The 15,961-nt window shown below is 49.1% G+C and overlaps 1 protein-coding gene across 1 annotated transcript in view; it reads left to right on the top strand.

Moving 5' to 3' along the window:
• Positions 1–15,961, top strand: part of znf407 (zinc finger protein 407) — a 106,286-nt gene that overhangs the window by 39,415 nt on the left and 50,910 nt on the right. The window contains exon 4 of the mRNA XM_028980530.1: positions 7,230–7,304. Coding sequence (XP_028836363.1) covers positions 7,230–7,304 — 75 coding nt within the window. The remainder of the gene's footprint in view (positions 1–7,229; positions 7,305–15,961) is intronic.

The following is a 15,961-nucleotide window of genomic DNA, read 5'->3' as shown; positions in this document are numbered from 1 at the left end:
CGGCGTTTGGGCCAGTCGGTGACGGCTTCTCAGCGGAAATGACATTAATAAAGTGTGCGACAGAGCTCGTCCTCAGCCAAAGTTTTGTTCCTTCATTTTCTCTCCCTTTCGCCCGTTTTCATGAACTAAGGAGGAAAAGAAAAACAGGATCGGTGACAAGCGGTGTCTGGTAATAGATTAGGCTAATTACAGCAACTCTCCAAGTTTGTGTCAAAAAGCCACATATGCCGCTGCGCTTAATAGTCATTATACTCGGTCTGGACGCTGGCGGCATTAATGTAAAGTTGCAGAAAAGCAAAAGAAAAGGTCGTCCTAATTTGCATGCAAGGCTTCATTAGAATATGCGAATATGCTAAGGACGGAAGCAGGAGCTCGGCGCGCACAGGTGATGAATGGCCGGCCCCTCGCCGAACAGGCTGAAGGGGCGCTTTCGTCACCCTCATTTACATGTCGCACTTTATTTACTTGTTTTTTTTTTGCGCGTCGCCAAGCCGCAGCCGCCGAGCGAGAACGGGCCCTTTGCAATTTAAATGCGCTCGCTGTTCGGCCAAGATGGCGGCGCGCTGGCCTGCGTCTTCCCAAGGTTCCCGCGCCGCATTTAGCTATGGAAATGCGAGGCGTTCCGCAGCCGTTCTTCCAGTCATTTACACTTTAACGAGCGCAAAGTTGGTCCGAAAGAAAAACCGATTCATGAAGTCTCGCTGCATGCTGACTTCCAGCCTTTACTACACTAGTTTACATTATGTGGGGTTCATTTTTTACTTTATTTTTCCCTTCACTGCAGAGGTCTTGCGAGGCAAATTATCAGCGCACAGCTTCCCTGTGCTGGACGTGCCAGACAGATGGAGGACGGCTGGAAAACAGGGACATCATCGATAAACAACAATACAGAACAAAATACCACCTACAGGCGGCTGGGCCCACTCAGTGCCTGTGTAGGTAGATGTAATAACCGGAGGCGCAAGGTCGCCTCTGTAATTATTAACAGCCATTACATTGTTTGAACCCTCATGCTGTGCTCCGTATCGGCAGATGGAAGCCACAGTTCGGTCCCCGCGATGGCGGTTAACGCGCCACTGTCACACCGTCTCCCGATTTCCTCCTGTTTTCCATTTCCGTGAGGGCTGAGATGGCCAAGCGGCAAACATATGTGTAGTGCAGCATTAATGATGACCTACAGATCCATGGCGTTTCCTGTAAAGTTGTGTGCGTGTTTTATTTCTTTTTAATGCAGTAAAACGTCTACTTCCATTCTGCACTAGAAAAGAAAAAAACGCAGATTCACAGGGTGGAGTGAGATCCAGAAGTGAAATTAGACCATCTTTACAGTAACTATTGACCATAATCTTACAAAAATTAGTCTAATAACTTTTGAAATGTTATTGCAAGAAAACATTAGTAAGTAATATATTACTACAGAATATAAACCAGGTCCATGTTCTTGCATCTCCATTTCATGCAGGATTTATGATGTGGTGATTGCCTTCTGATATGAATGAATTTGTCTGTTGTTCTAATGCAAGTTATTCTAATCAGAATCTTTTTTGAGAAACACACTATTTGAGATGTGCTGTGAAGAGCTGAATGGCAGCGAGCTATCAAGCAATCCAGCCATCAAAAGTTCTTACTAAAAGTGACCACTTCTAACCACCGGGCCCCTTTTTAAGAGGAACGGAAACCCACTCATTCCGGGTGTGCAGAATCCTTTTGTACATTTGGGATTTAATTATTTATTTTCCTCTTGCTTTTTTTTTTTTTTAAAAGCAAATTTAATTTGTTCTCAGAGGAATGGCAGATACTGTGAACAGTAAACACACTAAATAAATCATGTTTTTGTAGGTTTTTTTTTCCCCACCTTCCTCGCACGGTCTCATCAGAGGTGTTTTGTGCAAGTCCTCCGGGGATCCGACCCCTGTAAATGGACCCCGAACACGGGCGCGTTACCTACGCTAATCTGGCCACAGGGGGCCGAGAAGGGCTGTGTCCGCACTCGTCCCTAAAGGAACGGAGGGGTGATGGGCGACGGGAGGGGGGGGGGCGCTGACTCCCAATTAGCCGCTCCACCTCGAACAAACAGTTTCAGCGCTTAAAGCAACACGTCGGGCGCGAGGCTCGGTGCACTTTGCACGACAAAAAAATGTGTTTTGAAAGGAAGTCGCCGGGAGGGCCGGGCACCTTTTTGACACCGCGGTTGTCATGAGTGTCATGCCATTTGATACAAAGCACACACATACACTCACACTCGCACTGGGTCGTCAGTAATGTGCATGTTTTGCAGCGGGCCGCGCAATCCTCTCGCAATAAACAGCAGAAGCGACGCTAATGCTTTGTTCACACCCTTGTGTGCAGACCTGACCAGGCCACAGGAACGTGGAACAGAAAGCAGCGTTACAAATTGCCACGCGGCCCAGAAATTGTGCAGCCAGCTTTTTAAAATACCAGCGCTGCCAGGGAGGCGCGCGGTAATTTATCCTTTCACGGCTGTTAGCGGCGCGCCTCGTGATTTATTTGGTTTTGGAGAAGTTTTGTTTAGGGAGATAATGAGCAGGACTTCTGTTTAATGATTTAACAGATAGCAGCAAAAAAAAAAAAAAAGAGAGAGAGAGAGAAAAAGAGAGAGGGGAAGAGACTTGGGGGCGGGGGGGACGGGGGGGACACTTTTTAATATCGCTAACCGCGGTTCGGAGACAGAGGAAGGGAAATAAATTAGCTCGGGAGGCTAACAGCATTTAAAGTGGGGACCGTTAGTGGAGCATTCTGCACGCCCCCTGTTAGGAACCACGGTTCCGTGCAAGGTTTAGCTTGCACTGCCTAAATGTTGGTGTTATTACTTTTTTTTTGTCCTTTGTGAGAGAGGGAAGAGGCATCCGAGCTATTTTCGTGTCGCTGTGTTCACATCCGTCCGTCTAACAGGCAGGTGATGTTGGAATGTGCAGGATCGTGTGTTTATTTTGCTATGACAGTCTGGCGTGTGTTCCGGCACGGTCTCCGGGTTCTCCGTGACCCTGACCTCGACGTGAGGTGTGTGTGAAAACGCTGAACCCCCATCGGCGCGTGGGCCGATCAGAAGACGGCTCCCAAAAAAGCAGCCACGGTGACACGAGTGACGGTTTCTGTACGGTCTCATAACGCATCCAGCCGACAGACAGAAGCACTTTCGGCCGTCCTCATAAATGTTCTAATCTACCTTTGTTCTGATGAAGGGCCGTGATAGAGGAGCTGTCAGCCTCTCCGAGCGTGGGTTCTACGCCGCCACTTCAGACCCCATCTGTATCAGGAGTGACTGATCCAAGCCGTGGAAATGAAACCCGCTGACAGCTTTTGTGAAGGCTGGAAAGCCGCCGGAGACGGGCGATCGCTCTCCTCTCACACGTCCCCCTAGACTTCACACGCATGTGACGGGGCGAAAATCGTAACTGAGGGCTGTCTGTTCCCCCAAACATCCTGACGATGATTGGCCAACAACGCTCGTGCACTTCATCTCCCATCTTCATGATTACACTCATGTTCGGGGGCCCAGAAAGAAATCATTTTGCACTTTTTTTATTTCTCTCCTGCACAGCCGTGTTACGTAAGCGAGAGTCACGGAGACGCGCCGTCGCTCTGTTCTCCATCAAACACCACGACAGCCTTCCTCGTCCTCCTCCTCCTCATGCTCGGCCTATCCATCACCGCGCTCTTCTCCCCAGCTGCTCGGTGCTCATTCTGTCTTTCTGAAGACGTTTGGTCCACTCTGTGTCCGTCCTATTTTTAGTTTTTACTCCTTTTTTTTTTTTTTTTTGTGCGTCCCCCCCTCCCCATTGAGCCTCGATTAAACACCTGCTTGTAGCCGCGGTGGAGTCCCCTCCACTAATCTGCGCTAATTTCCTCAGCGCTGCCCTCTCCCGGTCCTCCATCTGTCTCCAGTGATGGCTTTCATGTCAACCCGTCTCCACCGTGCCACGTTTCCATCACCGAAGACCCTTGTTTATTTTTGGCGGTGATTTTCCGTTCCCCCCCCCCTGTTTATTTACTTCACTTTTTTTTGGATTTAGGCTTGTCAGAATATCTTGGCATCTCTTGATGAACGAGTGAGAGCAGCAGCGACCCGCTGAAGACATCCCTTCCAGACAGCTAAATATAAAAACCAACACGAGCAGCGATGAGACGAGACATTTTTTTTTTTTTTTTCTGTGTGAATATGAAAGAGTGGATCAATCATACTGCACCCTCGCCCAGAGGGGGCAGCGCCCTGATCGCCACGTCCCGTGATTTTTGGTGCGACTCATTGGCCAACGGATGTGAGTTCTCTGTGAGATCCTCCTTACAGGTTCAGACCATAAAGAGGGGCGTAAGTAATGGGGTGTAGCGAGTACTCTTCCCGCTAACGTGGGATGGAAGGAGTCGGGTGGGGGGGGGTTCCTGCTACCTCCGCCGGGGGATGCAGGCTGCAGGAGCTGTGACATTAAAACAGCGGGTGGATGCCATCATTAGAACTGGCACACAAGGCATCTGGCTTCCTTCTCCGGAGCGGCTTTTCATTTCAGCGCTCAAGTCGCCCCCCCCAGCCCTCCACCCACCGCTCCTTTGCCCACTGTAGTGTGAAAAAGAACCTGCTCCGGCCTATCAGTCAGCCTGTCTGAGCCCTGAGCGCCCCGATCGGAACTGAGCTGCTGCTGGGCCCCAGTTGCTGATTTATAACCCCCGTCCCCCCCACTTCCCCTTCCAACTGCGCCCCCTTCTCGTGGCCTCTCAGACATTCCCGCCATTTCCGCTACACAGATGCGGCCAGCTTTATTGCAAAGTTGACTTATTGTAAAGTTGCCACTGCGTTGCCAGATTCCGTGCATTTCCCCCCGAACCAAAGTAGAGTCCACTGCATAGCAACCGCTGTGGACAAGTGACGTCACCTGCTCCTAGCATGCACTTCCTGCGCCACATGCATCCGGTGCCCCAGAGGCCCGATGGAGCCACGCCGATTTACATCAGATCTGCACATCAAGGAACGCGGGGGAGCGAGGCACATTAAGCTGTTTATATTGAATATTGATATGTTATCTTTTTCATCTGTCAAAAAAACACCGAAACGCATCCGCCTGGCTTATCGTCAGGGCCGCGGCGCGCCGCAGAGCTAACGAGCTGTGGCGAGCCGATTAGTCGGAGGGGAGGGCCTGCGAAATCCGAGCCCTCCTTTTATCCGCCATCGCTTTAGGCACCTCCCTCCAGGCCATGGATCGTCCTGTTACAAATTTATTATTCTTTTTTTCTCTTCCTCCTCACAAGAATGACAGTCATAAAAATAACAATTAAAGGAACGGTTCTTCTCGGAGCGGGGACATTACAGTGTCTTCACCAGAGCTAACAGCGTTTAGCCTTACGCCATGGGGCCGTGCGCCACTTCCTTTGTTGCAATTGCAATGGCGCCTCTGTTTTTTTTTTTCCATTGTTTTATTCCATAGACCCTCCGCCTTCTGCCCACTCGAGGCTCGCTCTCCAAACCACGTGAAGTTTCGTGCGAGGAGGTTTGGCCAGATGCTTTCGGCTGCCATTCGCGGCGTCATCGCGCGCCGCGATTAATTCAGCGAAAGGAATGAGGGGAGAGTAGAAGAAAGACGGATGAAAAAACAGCGAGATTTGAACCTCACAACATGCCAGTTTGATTTGTAACCCACCCTATCAAAGAATGCTAATTAAAATCATATTTTTGCATATGTCTCGTCTTTCATACGCATATGCAAATCACGCCCGGTGCCTTTCAGCACTTAGTAATTATGTTTATGAAGGACAGCTGTAATACATAATTAACAGCAATGTTTGCAAGCGCTTTTTAACTCAGAAACTCAAACAAAAAAAAAAGAAAACAAATCAAAGCCGGCAGTCGACTGAGATCTTTCCGTCGTCGATGGCATCTCATTTACGGGTGGGTGGTAGTAGCCTAGTGGGTAACACACTCGCCTATGAACCAGAAGACCTGGGTTCGAATCCCACTTACTACCATTGTGTCCCTGAGCAAGACACTTAACCCTAAATTGCTTCAGGCAGACTGTCCCTGTCACTACTGATTGTAAGTCGCTCTGGATAAGGGCGTCTGATAAATGCTGTAAATGTGTAAATGTAAATGGATCGGTTTGTTTACGGGCTGTAGTGATCGGGGTGGGGTGGGTGGGGTGGGGTGGGGGTTGTCGCCTTCTCGCACCTCTTTACCGGGGTGGGAGGGAGCCGCCGCTGCCAGTTTAACTCTGGGGCGACGTTCTGGACGGATGAGTGGAGTTCTGTGGGTGGTGGGGAAAAGAGGAGGAGAGGTGACTATTTGTGAATATTTATGCGGGAGGTTAGACGGACGGGCAGCTGGCCTGTTTGCATGCGGTGTGGGGTTCCGCCCGCTGACGTGTGGACTTCGAGTGTGAAATAATTGCGCATGCTTTTACATCCCGGAAATGTCACGACGCTAAGAGGCAGCGAGAGGAGTCCCGGCAAAGAGGACAGGAGGATGAAAGGGAGGAAGGGAGGCACTAGTGAACACATCGCAAACCATCGCCTAAACTGCCAGGAAGTTCAGAGAGGAGGGAAGCCACTGGATGCTCTGCACACCGCATGGTGTGACACCGCAAGCCGCCAAAAAATGTTTACCCAGCGATTTTTCTGTCATGTCTTCCTTTTCCCTTCTCACGTATTTATTTATTGTGAGACGTGGTCATTGTCTTGCTTAAATCGAAGTGAAATGGAGGGGGAGGAAACAGCGGAGGGACGAACTGAAACAATCTGGGCACAGTTCAACCTGTCATCTGACCATTAGGCCTTCAGACGCCATTAGAGCGGCCCACGGGGACGGGGGTTTAGACGGGTCCTCGGGCGCTGCGGCGGGGCCTGTAATGATTTACTGCTACTCTGTCTGCCGTGGCCAACGGGTGGCCGGGGAGACCTTTCCCTCTGCAGCGCCGGGGCCTGTCCACAACTGTACCGGATTGTTTACAGTGCACCCCTGTTGTGTGTGTGTGTGTGTGTGTGTGTGTCTGTGTTTATTTTAGTGACCATTACTCATAATTGGTGCATAAATTCTACTTGTTTTTGAACTCACGGTTGCAGCAGTCTTATTTTTCTTCTCCTTCCTTTTGATACCGTGCCACCCCGTTGTTTTCTCTCAGAGGGGGGATCAGGGCCCGTCTGCTGCATTCACTGTGGTTCTGGTGCTGTGCTTTAACCTGCATTCTCTCTCTGTGTGTGTGTGTGTGTGTGTGTGTCCTGTGCAGGTGGGCCTTTGTTATGAAGAAACACCTGAGCACACACCTGCTGGGAAAGCACGGACTGGGCCGGCCTAAAGAGAGGTAAGATGGCGCTCGGCCCCACTCCCTCATGCTCCGCCACAGTCATCCGGACATGGTGCTCTACACCGATGATGAAGGTGTGGCGAGAGATGGAGAAGTCATTTCAACTAGGAACTTGGTTCTCCTGTGAAGTCCCATGAACCGTCCGTCCCGGAATTGTCTTGCTTGCGTCACATACCCTGAATTCTTAGAGAATTCCTACAGGCTACAGATTTACTGAACACCACATCAGCCAATAACATATAAGTGTCATGGCCAGTGGGCCTTTGTTATATTACGATAAAAGTGTAATGGTAGATGAATTTATTTTGATGGTTTTGCATGTTTATTTTGAGCATACTAAAGTATTTATTAGATTCTTAGACTATTAATATTCAGTAAGCCATTTTAATAGTTATGTTAATCTAGATGTAAGTATGTATTTTCATATCAGGTAAACCAGCACAGGAATCATCAAATCATCACGAAACCAGTACATTTGGCTTGATTGTAACCAGGCTGAAATTCAGATAGTTCCTAAATGCTCACAAACAGAAATGCATATTCGTAAGAGTCCGGAAACCGCACACCTTCAGAATAAAGATCCAGGGCCCGTGTTTCTATTAAAGTGAGTCGCGTCCTTCAAAGGTTTCTTTCTTTGTGTGCCCCACCCCACTCTCTTTCTCTCGCAGCCCCCCCCGTTATTTCCCCCATCTACGGCGCCGCGATTGAAAAGACGTGATGTTTTCGTACACGTTGTCTTAAATATGCGGCGAGGTTTAGCCGTCCTGTCAGAGCGGCGGCTGCGCTGTCAGTCTGCGTTGCGCTGCTGACGAGATGAAGTTGTGAAGCTCTCCTGGCATGCGAGAATGAGACGTTAAACACCCCTCAATCTGGCAGACAGCTCGGCTCACGAGGAACCCACTGCTTCTCATTACACACTAACTCGGCGAAATTGATACTTCTGACAACATGCCATATTAGATATGACAAGCGACCTTGGATATTAATAAAGTACGCTCGCCATATGTTCCCTGTAAACATACAGACACGTTATTAACTCTGTTCCCGTGTCAGCTGCTCGTACGCATCAGATCAAAGACTTATTTCGTTGGGTAATTTATTCTATTCGTTTAGCGACGCATTAGGAAATAAATGACGCACAGCGGGGTGTAGCGGCGCGCAAAAGTAAAAAAGGAAAAAACTTTTTTATTTTTTCTCCCCTCTTGCGCTCTCGAAATAAATCTTGAAACGTGCGAACGGTCGTCAACATTTTAATGTTCTGGTTCCACCTGTTCTTCCATCCCACCGGGGACCACATGTTGGATTTTGTTCCGATCACACTTGGCACATTCCACGACGAGCGGCCTGCAGCGAGCGACCGGGGGCTTTGTTAGGTCACTGTTGCCTGACGCCGCAGAACAGAGCGACGGCGGGTCCTCTGGACGTGTCCGTTGTTCAGTAAGGATACGACCTTCGTGCTGAATGCGCCGTTCTGGCTGTCCGTGCGGAACCTAATCACGCCGCGCTCGGATTTTTATTGAGAGCCGACGCTAACCCCATCACTGTTCACACACACACACACCTTACCACATAGCAGCAGAGCAACTCCTCCTTTTCTCTCTCTCTCACACACACACACACACACACCAGTGCAGCATGTGAAGTTGGTTCCCCATAAAAAAACCTTTAAAGCGCGATGTCATCATTTTCCCGTCAGTCCTCAAGACAGAATTCAGTTCATCATTAATTAAGCATCATATTCCAACACGGCGGCGGGTTAATTAGTGCAGGGTCATTGGGGAGGCCTTATTAAGTGGAACAAATTTGGGCAACCGCTGGATGGGAGCGAGAAGCAGCGTGCCCAGGCGGGATGAAAGGAGGGAGGGAGGGAGGGGAAGCCGTCTAGTTTGAATCTGGCGCTGGAGGACGGGCGTAGCCGGCCGGGGCGCGCGTGCGGAGGGGAGGAGACGGCGCGGATGGAGGGCGCGAGGAAGAGGATGAGGCAGGGGGACGCGTACAGTATGCCTGTGGGTTTAGTTGGCTGTGACAGGGCGGCGGCGGTGATTGATAACTGCACCAGTTTGAAGCCCCAGACCTGGAGAGTGGAGTGGTGGCTGGGGACAGGGAGAGAGCGGGGAGGGGGGGTGGGATGGAAGGAAAGGGGTGGGGGGGGGTGGGGGGGGTAGAGGAGCCAATTGCAAACATATGCTGGCTGGCAGGCAGGGGAGAGATGGATTGCAGTGGGACAGTGTCAGAGAGGCTGTTTCATCACCATCTCCACGGCCCTATTCACCTGGTATTTTTAGAACACTGGGGAGATCTGTTAGTCAAAAAGAGAGAGAGGAGGAAGAGGAGGGGAGAGGAGGAGGAGGTGTAGAGCACGGCGAGAGAGAGAGAGAGAGAGAGAGAGAGAGCAGACCTGAGAGGCAGGGCTCGGCGCATCCAGCGAAGGTGTGGGTGTGTGTCCTGTTGAACGGCGGGGTGTTGTGGTGGGTACGCGGGCCACGCGTTGGTGAGATGACAAACTCTGGGGCCACATGACAGCTTGTCAGCGACAGATTCTGAAGCACAGTCCCTGTCTCCTTTAATATGACACATCTGGGTCCCAATTTGACTTAGGACCACCCCCATCAGCAAGGAATTATGGGAAACACTGTGTGTGTGTGTGTAACATGTGTGCAAGGGTGTGTGTGTGTGTGTGTGTGTATGTGTGTGAGCACCTAAACCAACAGTATTTAGAGGGAGCTTTTCTGCTGTGATTGACGGCGGTGACCTTGTCTTAATTGAATGTAATTTAGCGCAATTTGAAAACAAAGTGCCGAACGATGACAGAATAATGAGTGACCTGTCCCAGGCCCTTGTTTTCGCTGGTAATTGTAAAAATACCCGTCATTTACACTTTTTGAAATAATAAGCCATTTGAGCTAATAAACTCCTCTCTCATTATCTGTGGCCCGCGGTGACGATCACAGAAGGACGTGTGTGTGTGTGTGTGTGTTTAGCTACAGGAATGCACAGACGTGATGTCAGTTCAGCGCTCAGCCCGTACCTGTGACGTTCAGCAGCCTCTATCAGCATGTTGGGTTAATGTTAGCATTACGCTCCCGACTTGTAGCACAGAGGGAATCAGAGACGGGACGGGAGACCTTTGAGAGCAGCAATGTTTGTTGTTTTTTTTTTTTTTTCGTCCCCCGTCTGTGTGTTGGCGCTCGCATGTGTCACTGTGGTGTGTGGCACAGGTACCGTGATGGCCCCAGCACTGCTATCTGGTTTGGCAGCAGCATGTTCTTTCCCAGCATGCCGCGCACTGTGGCCATATTGGTGTGGCACCGCGTGTGGCTCTTTGAGCCGGCTGGACCGGTTGAGTGGGGGCGGAAGTGTCCTGCCTGGCAGCAGCAGGAGAACAATATGGACCACAGAGGTGTGTGTGTGTGTGAGGGAGAGAGAGAGAGAGAGAGAGACAGAGAAATGATGAGAGGATTGTTTCTGAACAGTGGAAATTTGCCCTTAAGTCACTGAAAGACATAAATGCCTTTAATTACTGATAATGTATTAAGCCTTGTTTCCCCTTTCTTTATATCATAATTTTATTCTTCATTTCTTTATAGCTTCCTTCTTTCTTTCTTGCTTTGCTTTGCTTGTTTTTTTTTTTTTTATTTGTTCAGTGTTTTCCAAAGAAATGTTTCCACTTCCTGTCATCAGTGAAATTGCTTACATTGCTTTTTTAATGACCATTTGTTATATCACACACTCAGTGCCCTGAACTGCCCACTGTAGCCTGTACCACACATATACTGTATAGGCACATATTTTGGACATAAAAAAATAAGAAGATTGTCACCAAGTGTAACAAGCAAGCATAAAACTGTGCATTTGTAATGACTTTTTGTCCAGGTGGCTTTCACCTTTATTACATATTATATATTGTACCCGTGTTATCCTTTTATTTATTTCAGTAATTAATACACACCGTAAACCTACTTATCATAGCCATGTTGACGATATGGCGGCTTGGGGGTCACATATAGAGACCGGATCGGCGTCACAGTGTGACAAAGAGGTTGCGCTCCCGGTGAGGGAACCCATGTTCAGTTCGCAGGAGCAGCCTTGTCCAACACCGCATCCAAGACCCGCAGCCAGCGCTAATGGCGACACGGTGGCGGCGGCAGGAGAGGTGTCTAGCCCGGGGGCGTTATACGCTCGCTCAGTACGGGCGGTGAAAGTCTTGGAAAAAGACTCCTGTGACTCAGCAGCGTGGACCTTGCTGAATCGTTCGCTTCTCTCTCTTTATTTTGTTAAAATGGACGCGTGGGGTACAGCATCGCTCACCTGTTTTCTCCATTTGCGTTTTGTTTGCTCAGACTCTTTAATATTTCATAGGCCATGAGCGTTTCTGGAAATGAGGGATAGCGTTAATATTGGTGTTAAAATTAAATGATAATTAAAAATTGTTAGTTTAAAAACCATCACAGTCTATTAAAGTTTGATTACTGGAAAATGAGGCGCATTAAGTTTTTATGGGCTGGCCAGTGTGATTGCAGGGCGAGGTTTTATGCACTTCGGGGACATACAGAGAGAATGTGTTTCTGTGCATCACAGGCCTGCTGCTTCAGTAAAAAATATAAACTACGCAATATCCTGTATCAGAGATGTTCATTACATTTTTTAACTCTCCCCCAGGATGCTATATTAACACGTTTTAATGTCCCATCAGCAGATCATTACATTATTCAGCCTTTTTTAGCTGCTATGAAGAGGAGGGACGTGGATCCGGAGCTTCAGTTCATTTGACTCCTGTAACCGTACAGAACGATCCCTGTACTCATTGAGACATCAGACGTCCACTACGTGAATGGATGTTGCCAGGCACCGCTAATGAACTAATTAATCAATGAATTACCTAAGCGGCAATTAAATTAACATGAGCAATATGGGGGCCCTGTAGTCATGGTTGTATCTTGGTGACGGTGATTAGCACAAGTGTGGCACAGGCACAGGCGCCGATGCCAGTCATGATAATTCTTTGATTACTGTATGCAGAAGGCTATTTTATAGTTTGATGTTGCCTTACAGTTGGCGTTTTTAATAATTTCCTGAGTATTAAGCACAAAAGATAAAGATATTAAAGATAAGGATGATATATGCCCCCAAGGTAGGTACCCACAGTCCATTTTGGGCTGGATGTTTGGGTGGTGTGTAAATGTCCATGGAGCGTGTTGTTAGGCGGTTCGCCCTGCTGCCTTGGCCGCGAGCTGAGACCCAATAATAGACATGTCATAATCAACTATCCCACAGGTATTCCACACGGCATCCAATCATCTCCATGTCTCCACCCTCGACCAAAAAACACGAGCTGGGGACGCGAAACGCCTTGATTACGCGATGTCCTCCGGAAAGCTGGGAGAGTCGTTTCCTACGTTGAGGGAAAAATCCTTTTCACTATTGAGAATGTCACTCTCAATTTGGGCGAACAGTAAGCATGCACAGGCCTCCTGGATATTCCGGCCCCTTCCTGCGCCCCGGTGACTGTCGCCCTGGTGACAGTTTGATTAGATCATCAATCGTGGCTGTTAACAGTGCTTTTCCTGAGCACCTGGGCAGCCAGGTCACAGCTGGCTCTGAGCTACCGCTGTCCCCCTGCCTTGACTGCGTGTGTGTGTGTGTGTGTGTGTGTGTGTGTTTCTCGACTTGCTGCACATTTCTAACGGTCATTTACATTAGCCCGAGGGAGTTAACATTAGCCACATTTTTTCGGCTGCACGTTTTTGTTCTGCCTTTCGGCAGCGTGCAGTAGGCAATGCAAGCCTCAGCCAGGGCTAATGTGGACTGAGCACCCATGGATGTGTGTACTGTAGTGTGTGTGTGTGTGTGTGTGACCTTAGCTTTTAGCTTGCAAACTGTTTGTTGCAGTTTATCCAGACGGGGTCTGCGTGATATGCTTTGGAAATGACATCATCCACATTGTCGCATCAAGCGAAGGACTGCCAAATGTGTGTGTCATCATTGGAGCAGCATGCTGTGTATATACCTCGTGCATATGTGTATATGTGTGTCCATGTGTGTGAGGTCTTGTTTTTGCTGGATCCCTGGCAAAAGGATACCGCGAGCCCATCGTATGGAAGCATTCGCCCGGGCTCCTGAATTTTTTGCTGATTCCTGTCCATCAGAGAAAGAAGCAGATTTCGTGTCGTCACGGCAACGCAGAGTTACTCCACCCCCACCCCCCCCCATCCCTTCATCCCAATCATTCCGTAATTGTGTTAAATTCACAGGCTAACAATGACAGAAAGGCTCGGCTCATTCCGATTCTTCAGGTACTACCTGATTAAATAAACGTCCACGGCCTTTTCATAACGCTTGTTTATGGCAGGGTAGCACCATATGCTCCCTCCACCCTCCACCCTCCCCATCCTCCTCCTACTCCTCGGCTCTGCTCTGCGACATGCCTGCCTGTCTGCCCGTAATTGCGTTTGGGAGCCGTGGTGTAGAAAGTAAAGTTGTGAATTAACATTTCGGCATGGCGGCGGTAACGTATCCATCTGCGGTATTCATCACAGGCACTTAGTGAAGTGTCCCAGTCGTAATGGCTCAGCAGTAACAGTATGATATTTGATAATGAACTAGCTGAGCTCGCTGTCATTGAGAGTGAGGCGGGCGCTGCGCCCGCCGCCGTGTCTTTCGATTGCGTAGTCTCGTTCCTGTACATTTTGTATTTTGGGGGCGTCTCGTTTTCTCCCATCTAAACGTCAAACGTGTCAGAGGACCGCCAATAATGCTGACCCGTGTGACGTTTTTGAGAACAAAGTCTACACCTCAGTTCAGTCTTTGTATAACATTTTGTAGAATCGTTTTCTAAAACACACATGGACACAGAGAATGGCGGCAAGAGAATGCTGCTAACAAGACGCGGACCTCCGCTGACCGCGCCGTGCCTGTAAACAGATCCATGGCGGGATTCGGCAGGGTGTGCGGAGTTGTTTTTGTTGTCTGGAGGGCTGTGCAGGGTGTGTGTGTGTGTGTGTGTGTGTGTGTGTGACAGCAAGACGGGCTTTTGTTGTGATTATTAATGGTGGGTCCACATTAACCTCGGCACGCTCATAAACTCAACAATGGCCCCCAAAATCACCTGAATGATGAGGACAGCGGCACGAGCGGCCGAGGCGTGGTCCGCCGATTGCTCCGCCACCGCACCCCCATGACCAAGATTAATGAACCTCCGATTGGTTTTAATTAGCACAGCTGTGGTCATCCATTATAACCCCCCCACCACCATCACAATCACCCCCCACACCCCCAATACAAATATTGTTATATTTGGGAAAAATTCTTGATTTATTTCATTCTGGTGGCCGGCAGATTTAGATGAATGGTCTCCCATCACAGACATCGCTGGAGATGGGATGGAGGAGGGGGAGGGGGGGGGGTCGTAATAAGATCAGCTGCTGAGGAAGGAGCAAAAAAAAAAAAAAAAAAAAGACTTTTATTATGTAGGACAATCATCTCTGAGAGAGACAAACTCCACTCCACTCCAGCTTGGCTGTTTTCTGCGCAATATCTGTCTAATAGATTCTCAATGTCACACGACGTCATGACAGAGGCCTTTAATTGGACAAACAGACGAGGGCTGGTGCTGAGGGTGATATCTGCTGTGCCAGCTGATGACACTGGCTGGAGGTCGGAGGGGGAGAGAGGGGTGAATAGAGTGGGACTCAGGAATACATCAGACTGGAAAACCTGTCTCACACACACACACACACACACACACACTCCTAAACAGATTGCACAAGCATATTTCTTTTACATTACAAAGTAAGAAAGCAAACTACTGCCCTTGGAGGGACGTCACAATATTATGGCCTGTAGAAAAACTCTCGAACCTAAAGACACACCCTTAGATTTCAGGAGCTATTGATTTACAGTATGATGTTTTATGATCAAATGAATGTTAAGTTCATGCACACATTGTTTATAAGCCTGTAGTTCTGTTGTGCATTATGGAACATATATGACATGCATTTAATGATGTACCTACCCCCGACTGATGCATGCAGGGAACCTGGATAGAACACAAGAGACGCTTGTTTGTGTCGTGTATTCCTGCATTTTGAAATAAATCACTAGATTGGGTTGAAGTGCAGGCCTGGCTCTTTTAACCATGGGGCCCCAGATCATCTCTGTCTGTCTCTGGTGCCCGCCTCTCCGAGCGGGCAATAGCCTGGCATGAACAGACTGCGCCGGGTCTTAATGAATGGAAACAGGCGCGGAGCTGCAGAGTTGCCAGGGCAGCCCAACCAAACGCAGAACACATTTGTCACGATGCGGCGGCCAAAGCGCATTCCCTCTGAAGCACGGCTTCCGTAGCGCCGGTGTTTCCATATGTCCCGGGGCTTGATTACTGTCATCGTCTCACCATCAGGTAACACTGTCCATGTGCCCCGAACATTTGGCTGCAGCGTTGGGGTCTGAGTGCAGATTTGGAGGGGGGGTCTGATACTCACATGGAAGTCTCCCGGAATGAGATTATGTTTCATTGCGACATTCCGGCCTGTTGTCAGGGAAGATGAGGCCCGTTTGCTTGTGGTTGGAATCCGGCTGCATTTAAAAAATCTATACCCCTGCTGCTGTGGTCTGTGCCGTTGCGGCAGCCATTTGGCCTTTGACACTGCGGTGGGGTG

Source organism: Denticeps clupeoides, chromosome 5, assembly GCF_900700375.1.
Source record: "Denticeps clupeoides chromosome 5, fDenClu1.1, whole genome shotgun sequence".
NCBI lineage: Eukaryota > Metazoa > Chordata > Actinopteri > Clupeiformes > Denticipitidae > Denticeps > Denticeps clupeoides.
The sequence above is the reverse complement of the archived record's forward strand: the minus strand, read 5'-3'. Positions and strand labels throughout refer to the sequence as shown.